This window comes from Kryptolebias marmoratus, linkage group LG4 (genome assembly GCF_001649575.2).
Source record: "Kryptolebias marmoratus isolate JLee-2015 linkage group LG4, ASM164957v2, whole genome shotgun sequence".
Lineage (NCBI taxonomy): Eukaryota > Metazoa > Chordata > Actinopteri > Cyprinodontiformes > Rivulidae > Kryptolebias > Kryptolebias marmoratus.
In genome coordinates, this window is record NC_051433.1 from 8704780 (window position 1) to 8732569 (window position 27790).

The window sequence follows — 27790 nt, forward strand, 5'->3', positions numbered from 1 at the left end:
AACTGAAACAACAGATAAATGATTTAAAGAAATGGATCAACTTCTGCGCAGGATTAACATAGAAATCTGCTGTAGTACATAAACTGCAAACAAAACTAAGCAACGAGGCTCTCTAACCAACTGCATTTTGATCCAATACCAAAAATATCAAGTTGGAAATTTAAGACAGCAAAGATGTAGTCACAGGTCAGTAACATGCAGGACATTCTAACTAATCAAAGAATGAATACAGCAGCTTAAAGCAGGCTTCCAACATGACATAGGTTAGAAAAATCTAATGTAATGTGAGTAAGAAGTGTTTAGGAAAGCTATAACATTTTCTGGAGTCTAGGCTTCATCTGATCACTGTCAACAAGCTCAAATTCTCCAAATCTCACAGGGCACATGCAAAAAACTTGTAAAGTTGTGTGTATTAGTCGTTCAATTTTAAAACAAGACATTTTCTATTAAAAACCAAAGGTTCATCTCCTTTAATGCCAGTTTTAACCTAAGCTCATCATGAGAAGGAACAGAGTTGCAGCCACTCTGGTCAAACCTGGTAAATCATGTTATGCACAATCTCACATGATGTTAAGAGATCTTATGTAATCTGTTAGAGCTCAGACTGTGTGTCAAGGATGACTCTCAGCTACTACTATATCAATTTTTAGCTCAGCTTTTGGAAAACTGGCTTCGTAATTTTTGTGTTGGCTAAGATGACTTAGCTGTGGTGGCCATCTTTAAAAGGTTGTAGATGTACATCCATTGACTTTCAGACAGTTTTCAGTAAAATCCAAATATTTTGCCAACACGACAAACAAACCTACCCACACAAAATAATAAACTTTTTAGGACAGCATTTCCCCCTTCAAAGTTTAGCCTGAATGTTTCTAATACATTATATTTTTGTTTATCATTTCTTTATTTCCAGCTAAACAAACTTTTTCTTTTGGCTGTTCCCTCTTAAGGGGGTCACCACATCAAGTTATCTTCCTCCTCCATCCAACCTAATTCTGTCTCCTGTATCCTCTGTCCTCACTCCAACTCCCTCCATGTCCTCTCTAACTGCATCCATATATGTCCTCTTTGTCTTTTTCCTGGCAGCAGCATCTCTATAATCCTTCTACCAATATACCCACTGTCCCTCCTCTGCACATGTCCAAACCATCTCAGTCTGGCCGCTCTAACTTTACCTCCCAGTCCTTCAACCTGTGCTGTACCTCTGATGACCTCATTCCTAATCCTGTCCATCTTTGTCCCTCCCAAGGAGAACCTCAACATCTTCAGCTCCGTCTCCTGTCTTTTTGTCTCCAAATCATACAACGGAGCTGGTCTCACCAGTCTTGTAAACCTTGCCGTGACCATTTTGTCACAAATCACTCAAACCTCCTTATGACAAAGGGTGAAAAAAAGAATCCACAATTAAACGTGACGTAAGTGGCTGTGCTCTTTACTGTACGCACCCAAACCAACTCTCTCACAGAAGTCTATTAAACACTGAGCTCAGCTCCAGCTTTAATTTACAAACTCAGGAGAACCAACTGGGATGTGACAGCGCTACAGTATTTAGTAAACAGATGTAAAAACATCCCATAAAAGCAGAAATGCTAGAATGTGCTAGAGCTTTAGAGCAGACAAGACTCATCCATGTAAGGATTGTGAGTGACAGACAAACTGCATTGTAAATTTTACAGGAATGTGTAAAGCAACCAAAAAAAAAAAAAAAATCTTGAAACGTTGTTTCAAAACAATATTCCTCTATTTGACATTTGGTTAACAGAGGTCCAAACTAGCTTTAAAAAACAAAATAAAACAAACAAAAAACTTCATAAAACAGTGCACACATCAGTCAGCCAGCAACCATTATGACCAACACGACAGGTACTTTTCTCATCACACCAGCAACTCTTCCAGACTAAAACAAAGCTCTCAGGTGGAATCAGGTCAGAACTTACATGTAGAAGCTTCAGTCCTCAGCGTCAGGTTGGTGAAGTCTGGATTCCTGAAAGGTGCAGAACCAAAACTGGTCCAATAATCCGTTTACAGCCATGCAGAGGCCCCTTCCCCTGCTCCTCATTTACTATCCTGCATGTTTGAGAGATTTTCCTGCTCCAGCACACCTGATTCAAATGATAAAACTACCTCCTCAGCAGCTCATCAAGTCCTGCTGAAGCCTGCTGATGATTCATTTACCTCAGGTGAAGCAGGAAACGTCTCAAACATGCAGACCAGTGAAAGAAGGGGATTTGTTTTTATATTCGAGAGTGACACTGGCTAACAAAAGAAGGAAAACTGAGGTGTTTTAAACCACATTTATCAACCTGTCTGCAGGTATATTCCTTCTGAAATGCAACATGAGCAGAAAAACCACAACGGAGTCCAGGAGCTCCAACAGGAGGAGCAGCTGATGGAGACTGGAAACCAGCGAGGAAAACCTCCCTCTTCATCAGAATTGGAACAGTTTACTAACAACAGTAAAATTATAAACTAAAGTTGAAGAGTTTTTAACTCAGGCAGAACAAAATCAAACTTGTTGCCTATCCAGCTGTATTTCTCCTGTCCTCATCTGAATTAATGTGTGCTTGTTGTGCTTTTTTCAGGACATATTAGTCCAGAACTTTACCTCCTAACATCAGTTTTATTACAGTCAACAAGTTGTGATAAATTGACTCAAAACAACAAAAATAAACAACACAACAAACCTTTTACTGCATGTCTAAACTTTATTAGGACTACTCTATTAAAATTATTTAAATCCTCTGTAAAACAGTTTAAAACCATCACAGCGTACAACAGTAGATGAGTGAACATCGTGAAAATACTGACTGGTAGATTTTGGCAAAGACTTTAAAAAAAAAAATACAGACATGGAAAATATAAATGGACTGGTTTCAGGGAGTTGCTTTGTGCAAAGTAAAAAAACAAACAAAAAACAAAACCAAAAAAAAACACCTACCATTTAAGACTTATTTCTTACAAACAAATCTTCCTTCCTCACTGATGCAGTGGCGATGACGAGCGTGAAACCAAATAAACTAAAACAACGTTTTAAATAATAAACCAATTTGTAGTTTTAATAATTAAAGACTACAATAAAAAATAAGCTATATCAGTATAAATTGTTTTTTTAAAATGATTTTTAACAAATGATCATGGTACCAAAATCTGATTTGAAATGATAGCAATTCTATAGTTATTTCCTCTAATACAATATATAAAAATTAAGTTTTTATTGTAAACAAGCTGTAAAGAAATTAAGACTTTTATCACAAGGTAACATTTACATTTTTTCATTAGAACTCTGTTGTCATAGCAAAAAACAAAGCAAATACAATCTGACATCTACAACATGCTTTGAGAAACAGCGTCAGAGGAAAATGACCCGAGGTCTGACACAATGTGATAAGATCCAATAATTCTAAATAAAATCCACTGTAAGTGAAATGTGCTTTAAAACATTTTATATGAGCATTATTTGTAGTGTTGTATTAAAGTAGGTAAAATATATTGAGTTCTCATTTTATATAATCTTATCTGTTTCATAAATGGTTTCTATTTTAAACTAGTTTCCCCAAAAAATAAAAAAACAATCTAAGTTCACATGTGGACAAAAACACCTCTGACGAAGCTGTCACTTACAGATCTTACCGGGAAAATAAAGAGGAGTGTGGCTGGTTAGGAATCTTTAGAAAAATTAAGACTGAGTGTGTCATAAAGGTAATATTTTTCACTTAGAAAGTCAGAGACTGAGAAAAAAATGTTGGTCTTTCTTTGATTTGACATGTTTTCTTTTTCTTCATGCTTGCCTTAAATGAATTGTGTGAAGACAGCTGAGAATAATCTTCACACAACACAGATAACAGGGTTCTTCTGCTCTGCAAAATCTGTCATCACTCTTTTTTTTTTTGCTGTTTGTTTATTTACCTCAAACTGAAGGTTATGATTTTACAAGAATAGACTCATGATTGACAGCAAAGAAGTAAAAAAGAAAAATGTGGTTACCTAGATCTGACTGGAAAAGTGAACTTGAGTCGTTCCAATTCTCAGGCACCATCCACATTTTACTACCATGACATTTTTTCCATTTTCACTGTGCATGCGTCTGCCCAGCCAGCTGTCTGCCACCTGGCTGTTACAGAGCCGTGACTCCACACTGGCTGGCCTAATGGCTGGGGAACCCAGGCATGGGAAACGGCCTGGCAAAAGCCTCGACCCGGTGTCGCAGATCAGAGATACGAGCCACTGTCTCCGGGTCCTGGAGAAGGAAGTTCTTAAAGTCCTGGAGCTTTCCTGAAGTTACAAACAACAGAAGACAATGACTCTGCCTCCTTTGTTTTATCACCGATGAGCATTTTCTTCCCTCTCATAAACTAATATAATTCAGCACTATTCACATACTCTGCTTTAACCAGAAAGACAAAACTTTGACCTTACCCGTCTTCTTTTTGACATCCAGAGCAATCTTGAAACCCTCATCCATGAACTCAACAACTTGGACAAACTCCTCTTCCTTGAACTGCCTGGAAGTCAGGGCTGGAGCACCTGAAAGAGGGGAAATGGATGGCATTTTCTTTCAATTCTTGCTTTTTTTTTCCAACCTAAAGGAGCTTTGAAAAAAAAAAAAAAAATCAGCTTTTAGAAGCATTAATGTACACAGACGATGTGTCAAAGCTACACAAAATCTGATGGTTGATCAGAGACGACTGTCAGGAGACTACTGTGAAGAGAAGCTCAAAACGATAAAGTAAAAACAGCAGAGAAGTCGACAGCTAACAGATCACATTATGAAAAGTGCAACTTCTGTACTTCAGAGCAGATACCTGGGTATCTGAGGTCAAAAACGGTCCTTTGACTCTTTTTTTTGCGATGGAGGGGAACCCTAGGTTGGAAAATAACTCATTAGGTAGGGTTAGGGTAAGGTGTGTGTGTGTGTGTTTACAGTGTGTGTTTCTTCCCTTTCTCCAGCTTTGAGGGGATCATTAAATGAATCATTCAATGCATTCCTATGATGGGCACCTATTGTTCTCCACTTCCAAAAGTGTTTAGATTCATATTGGGTTTTTTTTCTTCCGTCAACTTTAACGCAGCCCGAACAGAACAACGTACCCACAGAAATCATATATCAAAACTCAAAAATAGCTGCAAAGAAAACAGCTGAGAGGACAGGATATACGGGAGAGCATCGATCCTGAAATTGTGTTGGATTTTGCCCGAGGCATGTCAAAAATATTTTGACCAAAAAAAAAAAACAAAAAAACAAATGTGTGCCAATTTATCTCCTTTCAGACGAAGCTGGAATGCAGTAGTATAAATACGGGTGGTGCCTACACTTTTTTGTTGTAGATGATTAAGAATCCAAAATATATTTTAATTGATGAACTGCTCAGAGTTGAAGCTAAATATTCACAAAGAGTGAAGTGAAGCAAACATTTGAAAAATAATTGATAGTAAATTAGAATGCAGAAGATTGGTTTTGTTTCTTTATTTATGCCGTTTCTGACCGAGTCCTTCAGTAAGAGTCCAGTTTACCATTTGGTGAAACAGCTCCTTACCCAGCCTGAGGCCCCCCGGGGTCAGGGCGCTCTTGTCCCCAGGACACGTGTTCTTATTGGCAGTGATTGACACGAGCTCCAGCACCCTCTCCGCCCGAGCCCCATCGATGCCTTTAGGCCGCAGGTCCACCAGGACCAGGTGGTTGTCGGTCCCACCTGGAATACACAACATTTTTATGAAAACGTTCAGAAGGGGATTAAATCTTGTCAACGATGCTCCGCATGTTTACATTTTTCATGCACGTATATGATCATAGTTGAATCTGGACATTTTTTTCCATTTAATTTACCATTAAATGAGCAGAAGGTAATTTAGGCTGTGTGGGTCAGTAAAGTGTGAGGGTTAACAGTATCCATCCAAAGCCTTCAGATACCAACCGCTCCCACTTGATAGTAACAGCACGCTGCAAGTCACACCTACTACAAGACTCTGCACATGTTTTGATTAAAGTTAGGCTTCAGCCACACTTGTTGTGACAGATGTTACAATCCTACATGGTCTGTCATTGTCATGCAGTCTGCAGAAAGACTTATCTTACGAAGATGATAAATGGGCAGTTTATACATTTGGATTCCAAGCAGCTTCCAATACTGAGGTTGCCGCTAATCTTTCCAGGGTTTACTTCCTCCAAATAAATCATAAAAGCATACATCAACCTCGTGCGTGTGTGTTGTGGCTGCAGCAGGGAGGACAGAATTGGAAATTTATAAAAGAATGACTAATCACAGCAATCAAAACGTGACATAAAACCCCCAAGTATTTCTCACCAAATCAGATTATACTTGTGGTAGGTTGGTGATCTGAGGTCATTTTTCAAGATCCATAAACATTTTAAAAACTATTGATATAAAAAAAAGACCCATATTTGTAATAAAATCCCAAAATTTAACCATTTAAAATGTTTTATTTACGAATCTGCGCAAAAACACACATTTACCCTCATTTTTTAACACCCCCCCAAAAAAATCCCAACCTATCCTACAAATCATCATACAGATACCTGCTGAGTAGTTAAACAGTCTGTATTTGCAGACCATTTAAATGAACAGAACTCAGAATAAAGATAAAACTAATTCAGCAACCAATAGCCTTTTCCTAATTTGGTAAATAACCGTTTATCTCTCAGGTATTTGATTTAACTTCTTATAACCATGTACTTAGACAAAAACAGGCTATGGACTATTTTCAAACTGGATTTTATTCCAAATTTAGCTACAAAAACATCATTATTCTCCTTAATGATTAACTTGTCAGCCTAAGCAGGATGTTTTTAACAGTTCAAATTTGTATTTGTTTTGACAAGCTTTGAACAAGTTCTACTTTTTTATTTTTATAATCAGTGTCACACAGTCTAAGTCTCCCCCCCCCAGTCCTTTTACTAAAAGAGTATTTAAAAAGGGAGTATGTACACGCTGCAGTGTAAGCACAAACAAGTCTAGATTTTTTAAAGGGTATCAATTTAGGGCTATACATCAAAAAGCAGCTGAGGCCAGCGTATTAAATGCTAAACAAGACTCAAGTATTTGCTCGCAATCACAAAACAACCAGTTTCATCAGATTTTATTTTCTTGACTGACAAGGCAGCTGTACAAGCATTAGTCCATTTGCACATCATGAATTTAAATGCACTTTTGTTCCCCCCCCCCCACTGTGTAATTTGCATTTTGTGACAGGTGGTTTTACATGTGTTTGTTTCTTTGCTGTATAATAGATCAATGTCTTCAGTAGGAGTAAAAAAACAGCTTAACAAACAAGTTAGCTTACCTGATACTAGTGTGTAGCCCTTACTGAGAAGAGCTGCAGCCATGGCCTTGGCGTTCTTAAGTACCTGGGAAATATACTCTCTGAACATGGGTGCTTGTGCCTGGACACACCGAAACAATAGTGAAAGAGTTAGGCTACCTTTTCATTCAAAATGGCAAATAATGAGATATCAATTCAAGAAGTATTCTCTCTCTTAAATGGATTATCTTACAACAGACAGCAATATTATCAAACAAGTGAAAAACATTAAGTTAGTGTTACGATACTCATGTCTTTGTTGTAAGATTGATTTGTATAACAAAACAGGCTGATTAAACTTAATGTCACACAAATCAAGTTCTTTTGTTGTTCGGTCACACTAAAGGAGGGTATTTGTGCTGAACAGACCTGCTTGAGAGCCACAGCTACACCAGCAATGGCATGGTTGTGAGGACCGCCCTGCAGGGAGGGGAAGACTGAAAAGTTGACTTTGTCCTCCAGGTCGTACATGATTTCCTTTCCTTTCTTGTCCACTGAGCGAACACCTTTACGATAAAAGATAAGGCCAGCCCTAGACAGAACAGAACCGATGCACGACAAAGCAATTTCATATTATAAAGGAGAGTTCCACGTGTCATTCTTGGTTGTTTGATTTGTCCCCATCTTTTGCTTCTTCGGCACATCGGCCATCCTTACCTTGCTCCTCTGAGGGACTTGTGCGTGGTGGAAGTGACCAGGTCGGCATGTTCAAAGGGGGAGGGGATGGCTTTAGCTGCCACCAGACCGCTAATATGAGCCATGTCAGCCAGCATGTAGGCATTAATTTCTGTGCACAGCTGATAAAAAAAAGAAAACATGACAGGAAACTGAGTATGAGACTGAAGTGAAAATGCTGTCAGAAACTGCTTTAGTAACATCAAACTAACCCACATGGTGCAACAAGCCTTCATGACTCAGGTAAACTATTTTATTTGGCTTCATATGTTGAAATTTAAGATAAAAGATAAGCTCCTAGCCATTTTACATTTGCATTTCTTTTCTGCATGATTAAGATTTGATAACGGACTCTTCATCTGCCGGCATTACCTATTTTCTCAGAGGGAAGATATTTCACGATGTGTAATTACACTCTCATCTGCAGTCTTAAGAGGCCTGAAATATTATGGCAACATTCAATAAATCCATGCTTTCACTTGGCAGCATTTATTGAAAAAGGCAGAAACAATAAATAGCTTGCTAAAATGTAAATTACTCTCTGGAGACTGATCAGAACTGTAAACAATCTTTTGAGTGCTCCAATTAAAATGCATTATCGAAACAATCCTTTTTTCCTCTTGCATCTAAACCGGATCAGTGTATATGTATTAGAGGGGAAAAAAGGGGCGTAAAGTGGGTAAAGAACAATAACGTGTTTTGCTATGGTCAGAAGACAGCAGAGTAACAAACAGAGGGAGAAAATCGAGGTAGCATGCCAGGAAAAAGCCTGGCTACAGACTGGTTATGGTGGTTAATAAAACACAGCTCTATAATTGTGGGACGCTCCATCTGATGGTACGATCTAAAGTGGAGCTCTGCTACAAAGGGAGACAGTCATGGAGTGAATGAAGTGAATCAGCAGGTTGGTATAACAAAACAGATAAAGGGTCCTCTTGTGCACCATGAAAGAGGGCAGTGAAGTGTGCATTTAGAAGTTCTTACTGTGTGCTAAGAGAGAGTTTAGCAGGCAAAAATACTCCCTCTATGAAAACTGTTTGAGACCAAAACCATTCGTATTTGGAAATTTTATAAAATGTTTAAAAAGTAAAAGATCTGTATTTAAGAAAGGATCTCAACTGTGGCAGAGAAATGAGTGGAAACTATGTCTGGGAGAAAAAACTGACCTACCTTTAAAGGAGGTAGGTGTGCTTGACATTTCAGTGAAAGGGCTGAATTAGTTTAACATTGGAGGACAAAGCCGGTCTGACCTCACTTACACAGAGAGGAGTGAAGGAAACAGGTAGCAAGAAAGCAAGGACAGGGTGAAAACAGGGTGAGGTTGTTTGAATAAAGGGATTTCAATTCACCTTCTTGATGCGGGCATAGTCAATGAGGCGAGCATAGGCGCTGGTGCCAGCGATGATGAGCTTGGGCCGGAACAGCTTGGCTGTCATCTCCATCTGCTCGTAGTCTATGAGTCCCGTTGCAGGCTGCAAAAAAAGAAAAAAAAAAAAAGAGCGAGAGATGGGTTGAGAGGCGAGAGAAAAGGTAATGAAAGAAGAACGAATGAAGAGGAAGTGGAGGTGGAATATGAGAATATATGTAGGAGAGTAAGGGTCAGGGAAAAAAGAAACATGAGAAGATAGAAAGAAGTGAGATATCTAGAGATCAAGAGTGAGCATATCGACACGGAAAAGAGATTTTTCCATTTGAAGCTGGTGCAATTGAAGTACTTTGGCTACTTTAAAAGGGGGAAGAATCTATCTAAGGGAGACATTTACACCTATCATATTGTGGTGGAAGATGGGGCAATTGCAGTAATGCACCCGTACTTATCCTAATTCAGCCTTTTAGGGATCTGCTAAGCTGGTGTGATGAGGCTGAACAGATGAAGCTGGTTTTAAGACTCTCCCTGCTTCTTTCAATGACCTGGGATAGTTTAAAAACATGATAGTTGATCCATAAATTTGAGAATGGACTTCAGAGTCACATGAAATGATGAGTGTGTCTGGTGCCTGGATCTACAGTTTTACCCTTCTAATTTTCCTTTAAGCAGCGACAATAAAAGTCAGCTGGATTTAGCAGAAAAACAAAGTAGGAGACAGACACAATGGAGAAAAGGGGCATCAGAAACATGAAAAAAGGAGGGAAAAGAGAGGAGAGAAAGTTTTATTTAGACAACCTGATAATCTCCCATCTCCAGAGCACATCTATGGATGCCCCCTCACTCCATCAACCTGCTCATTGTGAAGACAGAGCCAGTGATGCTGGCCAGCCTGTCGATTTCCCATTATCTTTCTCACAGAGGGGTCTTGCCTGCCCATACATCAGCAGGTCTGGACATGCAGACCCTCTATGCTATCCATCAACTGTTACCAACACTATCACAGAACCATAAACTCTCAGAATAAAGCGCATTAAATATACCACGGGCTGATCAGAGCTACAGTATGTACATGCATATTGTAAAGATTTCAGCGTGAGTAAACAACCCTCTGAATGTTTTACCTAGTGTTATACTGGGACTGCATTGTTGCATTATGTAGGGTGGTCATACATCAATTTAAACACTCTCTTTCAGTAAGTAGCTGCCAGTAAGAGTCTGATGGGTTTAAATTTTCTTGGGTTAGGAGGAAAGAAGTCCCTATTCACACCGACTTGCATCATTTAAGTGTAATTAAAGAACTAAAATCATTTTTAAAAAATCTAATTTGTTTAATCTTTCAGCAAATACCCAAATACATTCTATTTAAAAAGAAAGATTTAAAGAAACAGTAAGTTATTATTCTAGGCCTTCACATATAATATATAATGTATGAAACCAACTCAAATAATAAATAAGTCGAGGCTGCAAATGTCACCCCAGGGGCTAAACAAGACTCTCTTAGGGCTCCATAACAAGGAGCCAGACAAATACCCTCAGGTCAGCCAAGACTAACTGTGCTTTCATAATATCCTAAATGGATATCTCTGTATAAACAGTTTCCTGTTGTGTAAAGTTATTTTTATAGGATACACTTTGATAAGTCTCATATGATCTGGTTATTTTGTTTATCTGTGGATCTTAATTATTCTAATTTGTTCAGCTCCTTATGGTATATATTCACAACCATATTGCCAAAAACATTTGAATTTAAACACTAACCATCTTCAGCATTTCAGAAGTGTGTGTGTTATTTGAAAAGAACTGAGGACATTGATTTGTGTCCTGTAATGTCAATCTGTTTACTCTTATTTTGTTATTGTCACAGAAATTACACATTTACGTTCAGGTGCTTGTGATTTTGCACCAGTTGGTATTGTATATAGAATATTTACTGCAACAATAATTTTACTGTTGCAGTGTGTAAATTGCACAAAAACAAGAACTGTTTCAGAGCAGGTTAGTTTACATCAAAACAGTAGATTTTAGGGATTTTTTTGGGGCAATTATCCAAGATTGGTGACCCTACAACTAAAATTAAAAGAGGTTTCAGACTGAAAGCTTCAAGATGTATGTGCTGATTCAAAATAGCCTTAAATTGCACCGTCCTGACAGTGTGACAGTGGCTACTGTGTAGCAGAAATATGAGAGAATATGAGTTATGCTTACTTAATGCAAAACTCTTAACTGTGTGATTTAGCCTTAAATTCATTTTTAGTTTAAATAATACAAAAATCTATGTAAAAACAGACAGCAACAAACATCACAGTTAAAGGAAACTACAACTGTGCAAAAACGCAAAGAACGAAATCAGTGAGGTTTTAAAAAAATAACAATCCTATTTTTATGTTTTTATGAGACCGTCACCTGTTTTGTTTTTGCTACAGACTCATTTCATCAACATCAAAGCTGACAATTCATTCTGAATATAATTAGACAAGCTGAATATGTCTGCTTACATTTAACTTGTAGGGCATGGACTCAAAATAGATTGACGTTGCAGAGATCCTCTTCACATCAGACATGTAGCCATGCGTCAAACTGAAGTGACAAAAACAAAATGTACACAGTTGTTTTCCAGCCAACAGCTTTATTTATGATTAAAATAATAATTCTGAGCTTAAGAAATTATGCAGAAATATAATAAAACAGATACAGATCTAATGAACTTAGGCAGGTTGATAAGAGGAAAAGGTAATGAAAAGAAGCAGTGGATACTGACTGTCCTCCATCAGGCAGGTCCAGGCCCATGAGACGTTCGTGAGGGTTGAGCACGGCGGTGTAGGCAGCAAAGTTAGCAGGAGAACCAGAGTACGGCTGGACGTTGACACCCCACTTTTCTGGATCCAGGTCAAAGGCCTCCAGAGCTCGTTTCTGACATAGAAGCTCAATTTGGTCAACCACCTCTGCTCCACCGTAGTACCTGCAGTCAGGGTTGAGAGGGAGAATTTTTAAATACATATATATTAAAAAAAATGAAGATGTACCAATACCGGAAACAACCTGTTGGATTTAACTTTTATTTTAATGCAATTTAAGCACACACATCACAGTTTTCCTGATTTTTTGGGGACCTCAGAATCCAGCGTTTAAAACATCCCTGAGATATCAATAACTCAACCTTATCTATCATTCATCAGGATTCATGACTGACCCCACAGGGTGAATTTTTTTTATTTGGTCCTTTAGCTTCATTTCGTTCATCATTAACTCCTGATGGAAGAAAGCTCTCTATAGATTAGTCAGTACAAAGGATATCTTTTCACATTATCATTTAATATATTTTTATTACATAGAAGATTAAAACCGCTTCATGAAAATGCTTCGGCACTCTCTAGTATTTGCCACAAACGGAGCGAATGATTAAAATAAATAAATAAAATCGACAAATGCTGATCCCAAAGTGCTACAACAGATTTAGGGAAATCAGGTGAAAAATGCTTAAAAAACATTTCAGCAAAATTGCAGATAAAGGAGCAGCACAGCTACAGCACAAACCTTTAAATCAATTAAATGATCCTTTTGTTTCATTACATTAAAGCGTAAAGCAGCAGATGAGTGGGATGTTGGGTGGGGGGATAAAAATTAAAAACACATACAGTGGGAGGGAGATTTATGAGAAGCTTGTATTCCAGGATTCAAAAGGCAACAAACGATTAGCATTCAAAGCATGCCAGCTCTCAGTTTGCTGCTGATAAATGTGAATTATCCAAAAGATACAACAGAAAACAAACAAAAAACATTCAGTTATCACTTTAGCAAGACAGAGGCTGTGGATTATTTACTATATGGTTAAGGTGTGTAATCACAGGCTCTCTAAAAGAGAAAGCATAAATTAGTATGTGTCCCTGCGTGTCTTTATTTTTGCATGTCTGTAGCAAATGTCCTCAAGCACAGAATATCAGCAGTGTTAATAAGGCGAGGTGTGGCTGAATAAACAGTTACCTTTTCCCTGGGTAGCCTTCTGAATATTTGTTGTTCAGACAGGAACCCTGAGCTTCCAGAGCTGCTCGGCTGCAGAAATTCTGGGGCGAGAACACACACAGTCAAACACACACACACACACACACACACACACACACACACACACTCAGATCAATGAAACGAGAGGATAGAAGGGACAAGGACGGCAAATTAAAGTCTGTTAAGTGATAGTGAGAAATCCCCCTCTGGCAAGAGGCAATCATTACAGTATTGAACCTGTGGACATCCATAGACTAACACTCTACACTTCACAGTGCTTATCACCAAGCTGCTGGAGGGTACAAGATAATGTAATAAATGTCTCTGTACATGTTGAGATACAATTTTCAGGACCCTTTTACAATAATTTCTCTCTTTCAGAGAAAAACAAATGTTTGTATGTTTTGCTGAAAACAGGCACAGGTCTGCAACAAGGCCATTAATTTGACCGAACATCCACGGTCAAATGCATTCCTAACTCGTTTTATTCATTTATTTTTCTGACTGGGTGGTGGTGGTGTATCATGAGCGCTTTTGCTAATGCCTCACCAAGGAGCAAAGAGGAGATCAAGGAAGATAACAGCTCCAGTAACAGCTTTCTGTTGCATCTGTCTGTCACGCCGATAACTGTGCATATATTAGCAAAGGAAGAGCACTTGCTTCGCAGCGCTTTGAGGTGTGTGTGTGTTGGGTGGGCATGTGTGTAAAAATGTATGTCTTCTGATTCAAGCAGTGTCTGCCTGTACTCGCAGAGTGAGTTAGGAAAGAAGCAGAATGAAGATATCAGCTTTATCTCACACTAGAGTGGTCAGGCTTTGTGTGGAAAAGAGGCTGATATACTCCACTGAACAACTACTGTGGCAAAGAAGAAACAAGAGGAAGGGGGAAAAAAACAACAGAAAATAAAGCTTTGTCTGGCCTTCTGAATAGTAAAATTCTCCATTTCACGCCGTCTTGCGCGGGAATGAAAACAAACATGCTGCCCAAATACTTTGCTGTAAGTACAACGTTATTCTTGCTTACAGCAAGGCCTGTTTCCTGCAGCATTTTACGACTACAGAAGCCAATTTTGAATAATTTTACTGCACAGTTTGTCAGTGGGTGACAAATGAATGTTTAGTGAGGCCGATATTCATCTGTTCTCGTCAGCTTTTACAATAAATGTTTTATCATTACCATGTTTAATAAAAATATTACTTTTTTTAAACCTTGCAGGATTAAAGAAACAGGATAATTAGTGCTATAAAATACAATTCCCAGATAATTTGGAAATTAATGAGTCACGACTTCTTTGCACTCAATAAATTTTCAATGCAATGCCCTTTTTATTTGTTGTGCTTAATGCACCATACTATATTCAATGCAATAATTCAAGAGAACTCAAGAGAACAAAAATCTCTAACAAAAACGCTTCAGTCATAATAAAACCATGATAGATGGTAACAAGTTAAACAGTCTACAAATTCACCTGTTTAGCCAAAATGTTAATCAGAGATGAAGTATTCTCAGCTACCTGAACTGCCAAAATACAAGTGAAGTGCTGCCAACTCTTACAGAGCAAAGAAGTGTTTACTCTGTATTTCTTTAAACACAATCCAACCTAATCAATGTAAGAGGGTGAGATTTTTACTAAAGTGACTGAATTCAAAAATAAAACAAGTTCAAACTGCAGCCAGAAAGTCGGAAACGTCATATTTCATGCTGAGAAGTTTACGTCACTGAAAATCAAAACGTGCCAGTTTTATTAAGCTGCTCAAGAGGGGAAATAAGATTTTTCTGAGGATATCAGGAAATGATTTAGTTATGTTTTGATTAAGTAAACATTTAGAAAAGAAGCAAGTTTATGTTAGGTTGAACAGGAATCAAGTGGAGGTTTGCAACTTCCAGGGAAAAAAAATGTAATCATCAGTCTTTAAAGATAAAAAAGCAACTATAAAACTATTTTCTTTAACAGCTGAGCATTTTACATTTTCCAAATATACATAAAGGAAAAAAAAAAATCATCTTCTCTAGACCAAGTAGAGGATTTTTACCTGGTTTATCAACAACAAACAATGACCACAACAAGAAATCTCAAAAATGAACAATAAATAAACCAATTAATAAAAGATGTGAAAATAATTTCATAATCTTTGCAAGAATAGTACAACAGACTGTGGAAAAAAGACATTTGTTGTTCTTAAAAGAAGGATAAAAAAACAAGATTACAGCTGCATAAAATAAGGAGTCATCTCATGGATTGTGAAAGATTGAACAAAAGGAAAAATCTGTGATAAATCTTTAATCTGAATTGGACAAAAAGATGTTGCTGGGACTTTTGTTTGTTGCAGGTCCAATAAAACATAAAGATGACTGCCTTCAGATAATGGGCACCTTCACACAGTCACTGAAGAGAAACATTTACATGTCTTGTAAAGGAGCAGGGAGATGACAGTCATTACCTCTGCAGGAGATGAACTGGTAGACAATTTTCTTATTCCTTCAATCCAAAGTTAGTCTGATGTTGTCATTTTTTTTAGAATGAGAAAACAAAATGTTTGCCATCGAACAAAATACACTGAAACTTAGGAAAAAAGGCGTAAACTCAGTGGTATGGCCTGTAAATGGTTTAAACGGTGGCAGAAATGAGAGAGGGCTGGGGTCTGATCAGTCAGCTGTTACTTAAAACAATCAAATATTCACATATGAAAAGCAAGTTTCTTTATTAATCCATGTTTTTTATGTTTTTTTCTATTTTTAGTCTAAACAAATCATAATTTAGCAATTTCCCTTTTACTCTGAGGTAAGTTTTATATCAAATGGTTCAGTTATTACATGTAACAGGTTTATGTCATTTTGTTTGATATACAGAATAAAACAACTGAATAAACGGCCTCTGTGAGTGGCAGTAATATATATATATATTTTGCCAGGGGTTGGATAATCATGCTTGAACATTTCCCTTTTCCTTTTCTCTGTTAACTGTTCTTTGAATCCGTCTCTAACGCAAGTTTTTCATTGCAAATCAACCAAAAACAAACAAACAAAATAAAAAGGAACCGACTTGTTGTTAAAAGTTGAAGTACCTCAGATGCAATTAGCTCCAAACCGCGACACTGTCTGTCCTTCTCCTTCTGCAGCAGAGCCCACATTTCAGGATCATCCTCAGCCAGGCTCTCCCGACCAGTCCAGGGGCGATCTTCATCTGCTGCACGGGTGGCTGCGTGGGACTGCTGGAGACGCACACCGAAACGAACGGGGGCCCGCTGGCACAGTGGCTGGAGGTGGGGGAGGGGGGTACGGGACGAGAAGGAGGAAATTTGGAGTGTATGAGAGAAGAAAGATAACGAAACCAGAAGGGTTAAAGTGAAGTATGTCTGAAACAGGACTGACTGACTGACACAAGCTGCCCAAACACTGGGAGGAAAAATGAACACAAATTAAAAGTTGTCGAGCACTTAAAGGGCTCAGAGCAAGTTACACAGAACATGTAAAGCATACTTGATAACTTCACATTTTTAAAGTGGCAGCCTGATTTGTTCGATAAGGAGTCCTCTGAAGTCCTTTCCTCCACTTTTTCCCCCCTCTTTCACCCTAATATGAAGCCTGGCACAATTAAAAGCTTGTGTGTTTGTGCGATATCAATAATCAGCATGGTTATTCAATTATGCCTCTATCAGCACTTCTGCAAACTGAGGGACTGACTTTTACAGCCTCAGTGTACCAAAAGGAGGCAGAAAGAGAACAGATTCAGCACTTCCTGCTTATCTAATCTGGACTGGGGCTGGCAAGTTCTACTGCTGCCACTGCAACGCCAGATCATATCAGAGAGAAGAGACCAAAATTTAAACAGGCTCTTTAAAAAAAAAAAATTGAGTCCTTTACTGAATGAAACTCCGCTTCTATTTTTCTGGATTTGCTCTACATAGTGCTTCAGCTGTCAAAAAACCTTTTATATAGTTAAAAAAAAAGCTTTTACCCATGGATAAAAGATATAATAATTCTTAATCAAAAGGAAGAAAAAAAGCCCTTTGTTGAAGAACGCTTGGAGGTTAAATAAAATCCTCGACAGGTTGATTGCATTCGGAACACACTGGCTCCTTGATGACATTTAATCAACAATATGATGATGACTCTGTGCTTAGATCGATCGCCCCACATCTAACCTATAGTTATCATCTGTACAGGTGTGCTGGGGTGTGAGGGACAGCCTCCCTTTAATAGCACCATTAAAAAGCAATTAACACAATGCTTGGGACTAGATAAAGACATCCATATTAAAAAGCCATTATGCTCTTCCAAGTCCTATTAAAACTTTTTGGGGAATTACATTTTTTTAAGTAACCTATTTAAACTAAAAAAAAAAAACAAAAACTGAAAACCAAAATTTTTGAACCAAAGAAACAGAAAAGATTTCCTTATTGTTCAGCATTGTAATTGTTGTTTGGCTCATTCTAAAGCCACAGCCTCTTCCGGTGCTTGCTGGTCTGTCTGAGGGGACAGTGATGACACACCAGGGTAAGGACAGCATACTGATGAACAGTTTCTACCCTGGCCCTCTGTCACAGGTGGTAGTAGAGTTTTTGGAAAAGCTGAGAGTCCCCTTTCAAAATTTTGGAAGACATTAGGGCAAAGAAAGACAAGTTGAGCTGCATCTGAGAATGTGTTTCTCACCCAGAAATCACATGGGTCATTAAATCCTGACAGGAACTATCCTTTGGACTCTGCTGGAGCAAACCATGGCCAGGGAAAGAAGCGGCTAAAACCCCAGCACAAGTCAACAATATATCTCCTAACAACTACACAATGGACAAAAGAGCCTCCCTGCTCCTCACCTCCGCGCTTTCCTTCTACCCACCCTGATGTCCCCATCCTGTCACCTGGTTCTGCTAGGCTAACTCAGCCATGTAAAACTCATATGGCATCTTTATTTGGCATCCACATGGAACATCTTCAGCAAACACACAGGTTAGTCCCTGTGATCTGTCTCTCTTCTGTTCTGCTTCATTTATCAGCCCTGATCATTACGGAAGATTAATTAATAAACACAAGATAAAGAGATACAAAAAAAAAAGTGAGAACCACGATGCAAGCACCAAATATGTCACAGAGAGACTATTTTTAGGCAACAGATTACACTGTCGTTTGAAGGTGAACTTCAAGAAAATTCAGCTGTGAGAAAAGGGGCAGAAGAGACCACATTAACCTGGGTGCTGAGCGCCAAACAATGCACTACATCTTTGTGACAATGATGAGATAATTGTTGGCACTTTGCTTTTCTTGTCAAGCATCTGTACACAAAGAAAAAAAAACCCAACAGACAATGAAAATAGAAGAAAAAAAATCATTTCATTAATCCTACTTCTGTATTATTTTTGCCCATTTCTTGAACCAGTTCCCGAGGCGAGTCAATTTTACAGATGACTGCTGTCCTTCAGTGGCTATACCAAACAACAATCAACCCTGTAACACAAGGAAAACAAGCACAATGATTGTAGAGAAACGCTGAAAAAAAAGGTTATAAAAGAAAGCAGAGAAGTGCCAACAGGGCAGCAGCATCCGTCAGCCTGACACGTAGTTGCCCCTTCCTCTGTCACTGACTAATAGCAGGAGTGTCTGTTACAAATTGCCCTGTGATTCACTCTGGATGACACCAGACTGAGAAATCTGGATTGAGTGGAGAGGCACAAAGGGACGGAGGTGCAGTCCAGGGCGACTTTATCAGGATCAAAGGTCTGTCATGGTGACAGAGACTTAAGAGATGCAGGTAATAAAGCCAATCTTCAGGAGGTATAGGTAGTGGAATGAAACATTTATGCTTTAATCGATCCACAATAGTTAGGTCTTTTTTTTTTTTTTTAACCAAAGAAGAAGATGGTTTAGGAGCATTTCACGTTACAGCCTGGTGCCCCAGATGCAACCACTGGGCTGCTGGATAAGGCCTGGCTCCTGACCTTTATTGCACTATTAACATCAAAAAATGATGTTCAGTGCTTTAGCCTGAAGTAATACTATTAAATCAACTTCTAACAACAATTCTGAACAACCTACATCTAAACAATAAACTTTTTTTTTGAGCTCCTCTTTTCCTTTAGTCATCAGGATGCACACAATATTTTGCATTAAGATATCAGCCACATGCATCTAAATCAGGTAGGAACATCTCAGCGCTGAGCAAAATATATTATTGGCATGGCATAAACTACAATTTACTATAATCTATGCCGTACTTTGTAGTATTCATATTGTGCATGCTGATACTGCAATCATAAGTTTTTCTATATATTATGTAGCCTTATGATCTTTAAAACTATCTCCATGACAGCAAAGATTTTTTGAAGCTCAATCCTATACCTAAAAAACTTAAGGTCAACAGCAACACAAACAAAAAATGCCCAGCACAAGAACTGAAAAAGTTTCTCCAGGACACACACAAAAATTGGAATGTACAAACATGCCCTGAGAATAATCTGTCTTGTGAGAATACTGCAGCATACTAAATCAATTAGTACCAATAAAAAAAGCATGTGAACAGTGTTAGGTCTTCAATGGGAGACGTCAAACACACTGAAAAGTTGTAAAAGTAGGTCTGAGTACACGCCACAGAAAAAGATTGACCCAAACTTGTCACAAACTTCCTATTTAAAGGAAGAAAAAAGAATGTGTTCAATTCATAAAATGTCTAAGTAGGTTACTTGATCAGGTCCAAAAATAGCACTGATGCTTCAACTAATGAACTTGCTGTAAACTAAAATCATGAGATACTCATGATTGATTCAAAGAAGCAGTGATAGTCACTTAATTTCCTTAAAACCCAAAGAAATATAATCAATATTTAAACATTTGCAAAATATAATTCAGTGTAGAGACAGACCACTTAAAATAGGCCAACATTGGCCACTTAAAAAAAGAAGAAAAATCACAAACTTAATCAATTAGCTACTACAACCAGCTCATTTAGTCCACGATCTAGTTCTTTAGGCAAGAATGCTCTGCATAATAAATTGACAGCTCAGAAGAAAATTATATATCTACAGTACATCTGCAAACATATTTATACTCCTCAATATTCAGATATACTCTCCACTCCAGAAGACTAATAATAGTTCAGAAACTCGTGACTAAATTAAAACATTACATATTAGTTCCAAAGGTGGACAAAAATAGACTTTTATCTGTTGCACAACTATCTTAAGAAGGAAGTTTGAAAGTTAATATTTGCTACTCACTTTAAACACTATTAGTACAGAACTTAGTTTTAGCTTCATCTCTAAATGTGGTCTTCTTACATTATCTGGATAAAGTCAATCCTTTGTTAAAACCAGTAAGTTTAGTGCTAATTGCATTTTTAAAAGTGAAAAATCAACAAAGACAAAGTGACGTAATGAAACGCTAATCCACAGTTTCCATACGTCATTCAATCATACATGTAAGTTTGAAAAAACAAAAAAAGGAAAATATTTGCATCTGACACAAGGCAGACAGACAAAATAAAAGCTGTCAAACTCAAACATCAGAACAAAAAGTGTATCATACAAAGTGTTTATTCAGGATTTAGTTTTTAAGACTCTTCCTGAGCTTTGGATTGTCTACCCTTCCAAAATAAGAGGAAAAAAAACTGAAATAATAATAAAAACTGTGGTTCAACTTTTATTGTTTTATCTCTTAACAGAAGACAGAAACGTCCCTGACTTATCTTCCCTTAGTCTGCTCCAACTCATAGATAACACACAGACTGGGAGGAAACATAATGCCAACTCCCAAAGTTTGAGTCAGCTTTAATTTTAAGATAAAAGGTTTAAATAAACAACAGTGTCATATACTTTTATTTACCCTAAGTAAAAAACTGTGAGTTTTTCAACGAACACCTTTATATTATGTTATGTGATGTAGCCTAATGGCCTGGTTTTGCCCTCATGGTGATGAAACTGAGCAGTGACTGTTGCATCATATCACTACATGCTCGCAGCTGCAGCGGCTTTTTAACAACACACCGACGTGTCGCTGCCGCTGCTAGCCCACCAACTAGCTAACAGGCGCAAACATTACACAAACACAACCCGAGAGGACCGCAAAGTGCAGCTAGCTGAGTATTTGGTGCCACCAGTAAAGTAGCTGCAAACACTGCCGAAACTATAGGTGGTCAACTTCAATCCTCCCAACTACAAGTTAGTAAGAACCCACGCAGAAAAGCTAGCTAATAGTTCACCTGTGCAGAAACGCGATTTGCTTACACAACCGAAAACGCACCGGAGAAAAAGAATTACACAAAAAAATCTGAACCAGGTGCTACAATTACCCTTGTGAGTTGCTTGAGAGCGAATGACAGCATGTTTTTAGTTGTTAGTCCAGAGGAAGAAGCACCAGCGCCGCTACAGACAGAGCAACACACCGCTGACAGGCTGGACAGGCGGCTTGAAGTTGGAGGATCCAGCCGGCTTCCGTCGTTCCGCCGAAAGGGTCGATGGGAGTTGTAGGCTGTTTGAAATTTCATACACCAGCACTGTGGATAGATCATACTAAACTCTGAGACCCATCCGATGATCTTATTTACCTGATATGACTTTTTAATTTGTGAAGTTTGTGAGGAAGCGGTTTTTCAAAGTTTGGATCCCACTGTAAATCACAAAACACTAAGTTTGGGGTCCTGAGATGATCTTTAGAGATCACATAAAAATGTAAAGACAATCATAAAAGAAACAATAATCAGAAATTGGGAAAAAGTAGAATGAGATTCTACTTGTGTTGTCATTACACCCTTGATCATTTTACTTTTTTAGCAAGGTTTGTTTTGTGTAGTTTGATCAAGGATATTTGGAGTCACATTGTTATTTTGAGGGTTAAAAGCTGAAAAGGTTGGAACCCCTGCTCTAAGGCAGTGATTCACAAACTTTTCAGCTTCTGACCAACAAAATAACAGTGACAGAGGCTTGTGACCCCAAATTAGGCCATCTTAAGTACACAAACCAGAATAAATAAGGACTTATTAACAACACAAATAGTCTTAACAATTATGATGCCATTTTTTAAAATATAATTTTATGGATAATGTGTTTATTCATCAAAACAGCAATGGTGAAAATATGTCATTTATATGTTATTTGAGTTCTGGAGATTATTTGAGGACACTCACTTGGTCTTTCACGACGTATGCAGTTAACCATCGGAACTGTCAGATTTGTAAGCTTATCTTGATTATTTAGACCTGATTATTTAGAATTTTTCCCATACTTGGTTCAAAAAATCAGATAGAGCACTGATATTCAATACCTATTACTGCTTGATATAAATGTTTTTAACTCACTTGTTCATTTTCTTTATAGATGCAGTTTATACAACAGATTTGTTGTGTTCCTTTGTTTATGTAAGCGTTACAGTCCAACTTTTGAAAGTTTTGTTGAGCTGTGCTGTTCTACAGCCTTTCAGATTTTCCAATCATTCATGATTTTAATTTGTTATACTTACTTTGTCTTGTGGTCACAGGTGAGCTGGTGGAGAGGTATAGACTGAATGGTTTCTCAGATCCAACACAGAGACACACAAATTAAGATCCACAAAGTTTACCGTGAACTTAATATGTTGTGTGATGTCATTTTGAAAACCTTTTATTTGATATTTTTCTTTCAAACTGAGGAACATACAGGAGGAAATCAGCAGAATCGTTCTCATAAAAATCCCACTCGACAAGTAGAAGTAGGCCTATTGTTATCTGAAGCATGAATTATATGTGCAGTGATTTGTTTCTGTTTGGAACACTGTCTATAACCAGATGTAGAATATATGAACAATACCAGAAAATATATTTTTTTAAAAGAAAAATAATACCTATTAGATGTATTTTTTTAAAAAGTAAGTACACCTTTAGATCCTGAAGGAATGCATTTTTGCATCATTGTGGACACGTCTGTAAAATCAGCCTTTTAATTTTGTTGAGAGCTTTTACATCCTAAACTCTTAAATTTGCACAGTGTTTGAAGGTTTTTCTTTATATGTACTGGCAGTTTCATCTGCACTCAAACACAAATGTAGGTTCTAATTGAGAATCTGAAACAGGAAACTTGTTTGGTGATTCTTCACTGAAGTTCTGCAGACATTCTGTGGAACAAAGAGGAAAACACTTACCAGCCCTCAGCCCTGAGCCGCTGACATACCAAAATATTCATTTAGCTCCACACTGCTGATTATGATTATTGAACAAGCAAAAACAAAGTGTGGATTAAATTTAAGGTGCAGGTGCAAACCTGACTGACTGAATGTGTGACTATTTATGTAAAAATAAGGTTCTTTTAAAAAAGAGAAACATTATAATTATAATCTTGAGAATATTTCACGGTTGGTTTTTATGTTAAAATTTAATCCATAATGAGCTTTCCAATATATTTTTAGGGAAATTGAATTTGTACAGTATATCTTCACTGAAAGACTGAATTTCTAATCAAGAAAAAATGTGGCTTAAATCATCAGCGTCCTCGCTTTGTTAGATAACATGACTGGTGCACAGCTTGTGCCCTGCAATCCTGCTTTAAGCTACAAATGAACACCAGTGAAAGACAGACAGTTAAAGAGATTTTAATGTGCTTGTTCATACAGTATATTGTATGCATATCCAGCATAGCATTTCTCATACATATAACTCTCTTATATCCATGGTTTGAAATGTAGAGCTGAGAGGATGATTAACAGTCAGTCTACCATAACATTATGTCTGCCACACAGCAATGGCATAGCACAGCTGCCTAACAGGCTCAGTCTGTACTCAGAGGGTATAATAATACCCATTCGGGTTGTTTTTAACTGAATTTTCCAACCGCAGAAAGTAATAACACCGAAAAACATATATCTAAAAACAATAAAGTCTGCTGGGGATGAGTACATTATTTACAGAAAAGAAAACATAAAAACAGAGGTTAACAAATACAAAGTTTGGAAAATATGTCAGAGAAATTCACCAGACCCTAATCATCCGTAACTCTGATTATACATTATTTAGATCCACAATTCACAGCAGTTCAGAGGAAAAATAAAATCGTCCCGCGCCTTTTCACTTGTTATCAATATGAGCATCATTTCCATCGTCATCATTATACTCATTGTTGTGATAGTTAACATTGTCTTTGTCTTTTTGTTCACTTGAGTCTCTTCTACTTATCCGAAATAAGGGCGCTCACTTTGGAAGTTGTAGTCCGGACACACCTTTTGAACAAGCTTGTAATCAATGCTTAAAAAAGAGATGAAGATGCAGATCACCTTGAAGGGTTTGGCACAGAGCCAGGCAGCATGGGACTGAGTGTGCTCTGTGAAGCAGGTCTGAGACGGATCGTACAGGCAGGGTTTTGATTTCTTTGATCTGTCGGTTTTCTCATACTCGACCCTACAGTTAAGGGTCTTTCCCTCTTTGGGGTCGATGGTGGACTGCTGCGTGTCCTGGATCTGGATGTCCTGCTGGGTGTGAGGGTGCAGCTGCTGAAGAACCTCAAACTCCACCACTTTAGACGGTGGCACGATGCTCACCGACACATTCCCCAGGCTGGACGAGTTGTGGCGAAAGTAAACGGTGAACGTTCCGTTGATGTGGTCCACAATCTTCCCTGTCACCAACAAGCTAAACTTCACGGTCTTAACGCTGAAATAGAAGTCTCCCCAACCGAAGATCTTTTTGGTCTTCATGTTTGTTTTTAGGGAGGGCTTGCGCTTGGAGCGGTAGCCAGTCTGATCGAGTAGCAGGGACTGGTTCCGGCCTGAGTCGTATGGATTATAGAAACTATAGGTGGGTGGCTTGGACTTCAAGGGTGTCTGGTCGATGGATGTGGAGAATATGCGGGTTTGATACGGTGGCTTAACAACTCCTCCCGCTGAGCCTCCACCCATGCCATATGGAAGAGTCTTCATCACCGACCCAACAGGGCCCAAATCCGAGAAGTCCACTTGCTTCTCCAACCCTTGGACCTAAAGGAAATAAAGAAAAAAACAAGATAAAAGTTATGAATATTTAATATTTAATACGTTTTGGCACAAGTTATGCTTTCGCACCAACCTAACATATCAGGTGTTTCTATATTAGGCAAAACACTCCACTGTCAATATGTTTTTACAAGTTGACATGATTTCCTGTGGTCTTTGATAGGCTACAGTCAAAATATACCATTTTTACAAAAAAGAGACAAGGTTCGGTGTGTTTGAGATGGTAATGACTTCAAATACCCCAATATACGCTATCAAAAACAAAAAAAGTTTTGTGTTTTATAACATGTCCCTTTTAAATGACAAATCCATCTAAAACTTATTGTTAAAAACACTTTTTTTGCATCATACTCAAAGGTAGATTAAATAAAAGGCACCATTTCAAGCTTTTTTTTCATGCTCAGGTAAAAGCAGAACAACAATGAACACTTGGAGTAAAACAAACAACCTTCAACCAGTGTTTTCTCAGACTTTATCGCTTTTCTTTGAAATAATTCATTTCAGTCTCATTCTATAAAGCCAAACATACATCATGTTAAATAATTCTGTTGTGACCCGTTTTATTTTACACAATTTCCTACATTCTTAAAAGTTACAAAGGTCACTTCTCTGTTCTCTTCTTTCTTTCTTTCACACAACTTTTATGTCCTCAAGCATCCTCGCTGTTAGATGTTGCTACGTTTCATCTCCTGAAATAAAGAAAACAAAACCATCTATTTTTGTTAACACACTTTAATTTTGTTGTCAGAGTTGCTCGAGAGAGGAAAAACAACTCTGTGCATAAGGTAATGGATGTGGGTCTTTGTTCAGACAGCGTTCTGCCTTTAATCCACAGCCTCGGTGGTTATTCACGGGGCTGATTGACTGGAAATTTTGGTCTGCTCTCTTTCATGTCTCATCTATCACATCACTGCCATCCCTACGCTTATATGCACACACACAATCAACAACACAGTATTTGCACAAATGCAAACTTCTAGCTTGAAGCCGTCGTGAAGTGACAGTGAGAATTATTACAACTATTGAGAGGGGTTTCATTCGCTTCCCCAGAGGGCGCATTTGGATGGAGTTTAAAACTATTCTCCTAGTGGAAAAAACAACCTCATACCCCAAGACAAAAGCAACATTTCGGCACTACAGGATTACATCTCTGTATGTACTCATGCAAGGACAGTTTCTGTATTCCATCACTCCTGTGCAAGGCACTGAAAGCCGACAGGTTTGTGCAAGCCTCATTTTCATCAATCATGGAGCCTAATAACACCCACATATTGCTATTCATAGAAGTAAAAGTACAGCAGTCAATACAGCTCCTAATGTATTCAGTCATTCAATTAAACTATCTCTATTTCTGCTCGCCATTCATTAACATGGTTGCAGAGCGGATTTCTAAGTAGATTGATTGGAAGGAAAATAACAGAAAGCTTATTGACCGCTGGAGGAATGAATTGCCAACAAAGAAAGGTTTTGATAAATGACAAGTGACTGGGATAATGTCTACTGCAGATTTTTAACACACCCCTATTCCCTTTTGTGCCATGACAGAAGGCGTATGCCGGGGCCTTGCAATTTTAAGCTGGCGAATTTGTGATGTGAGCTGATTTTGGCATTGACGGGTAGAAATACGTTTTGGTTGATGGCAGAAAAAAAACATGAGAATATATACAGCAACAAACAGTGAGCACAGTGCAAGCAATACGGGGACTTCCTGTGAACGCGCTGTCAGCAGTGCTGTCAGCTATCTCCATGTGTTGCCATCTGTCAGGCTAACACTCTGCTGGTGCAGTCCTAATCATTTCTCAAGTGTACGGCACAGAGCTCAAAGTAGCATAATCATCATAATCCTTAACCATCCTCGGAGGCAACATCAAAACATGAACCTCGATCTAACCTTCAGGGTCAACAGTGTGAAGCTAAAAATGTGGGGTCCGAGGTTGGTCGTAAGTCCGACTAAAGCAGCTGTTCCCAGTCAGCAACTTTAGCAAACATCAATAGATGGGTAAAAGATGAGTGTGCAGGAAGGGCCTCTTCATTTGAGGCAGGAAAATAATAAAATGCCAACAAAAACCAATAAACAGATGGACTTTCCATTAGCATAAATATGAAATTTTTTTTGCTTGACAGTAAATCCATTTAAAGGGTGAGGGTTTGTTAGAAGAAATATCAGATGTTTTTCCTTGACGTGAAATCCATAAGTTATGGACTTTTTGAAACAGCGAATGCTTGCTATAAGGTCATATCAGGCTACTGCATCTGTGAAAGACTGACAGTTTGAGAAATAAAGCTCCATGCTTTTTTGCATCCTGAGATGTTATTCACTTAAGTTACAATAAATGAGAGGTAACTTTGAGAGTGATAGCCAGAGGGGTACCGCCTGAGTGATAAAGAGCCGATTAAGTACTCTTGCAGTGATACACACACACACCCACAAATAAACAGCAGGCACTGTACTAACAGACACACTGAGGCTTACAGCTTACATTTGAGAAATGA

The 27790-nt window shown here is 38.1% G+C and overlaps 2 protein-coding genes across 2 annotated transcripts in view; both read right to left on the reverse strand.

The window, feature by feature from the left end:
* Nucleotides 1–3813: 3813 nt before the first annotated feature.
* shmt2 (serine hydroxymethyltransferase 2 (mitochondrial)) lies at nt 3814–21792 on the reverse strand. The gene is made up of 12 exons (XM_017408950.3): nt 21636–21792; nt 16423–16614; nt 13340–13419; nt 12117–12317; nt 11854–11935; nt 9339–9461; nt 7972–8111; nt 7684–7846; nt 7297–7396; nt 5532–5687; nt 4414–4521; nt 3814–4269 (listed from the first exon to the last, which is right to left on the reverse strand). Exons 1-12 carry the CDS (start codon nt 21666–21668, stop codon nt 4142–4144), a joined length of 1506 nt encoding a protein of 501 aa, XP_017264439.1. The 5' UTR covers nt 21669–21792; the 3' UTR covers nt 3814–4141.
* A 2097-nt stretch (nt 21793–23889) lies between these two features.
* Nucleotides 23890–27790, reverse strand: part of LOC108231539 (neurexophilin-2) — a 47992-nt gene continuing 44091 nt past the window's right edge. The window contains exon 2 of the mRNA XM_017408624.3: nt 23890–25282. Within this exon, the coding sequence (XP_017264113.1) occupies nt 24482–25282 (801 nt within the window). The 3' untranslated portion in view covers nt 23890–24481. The remainder of the gene's footprint in view (nt 25283–27790) is intronic.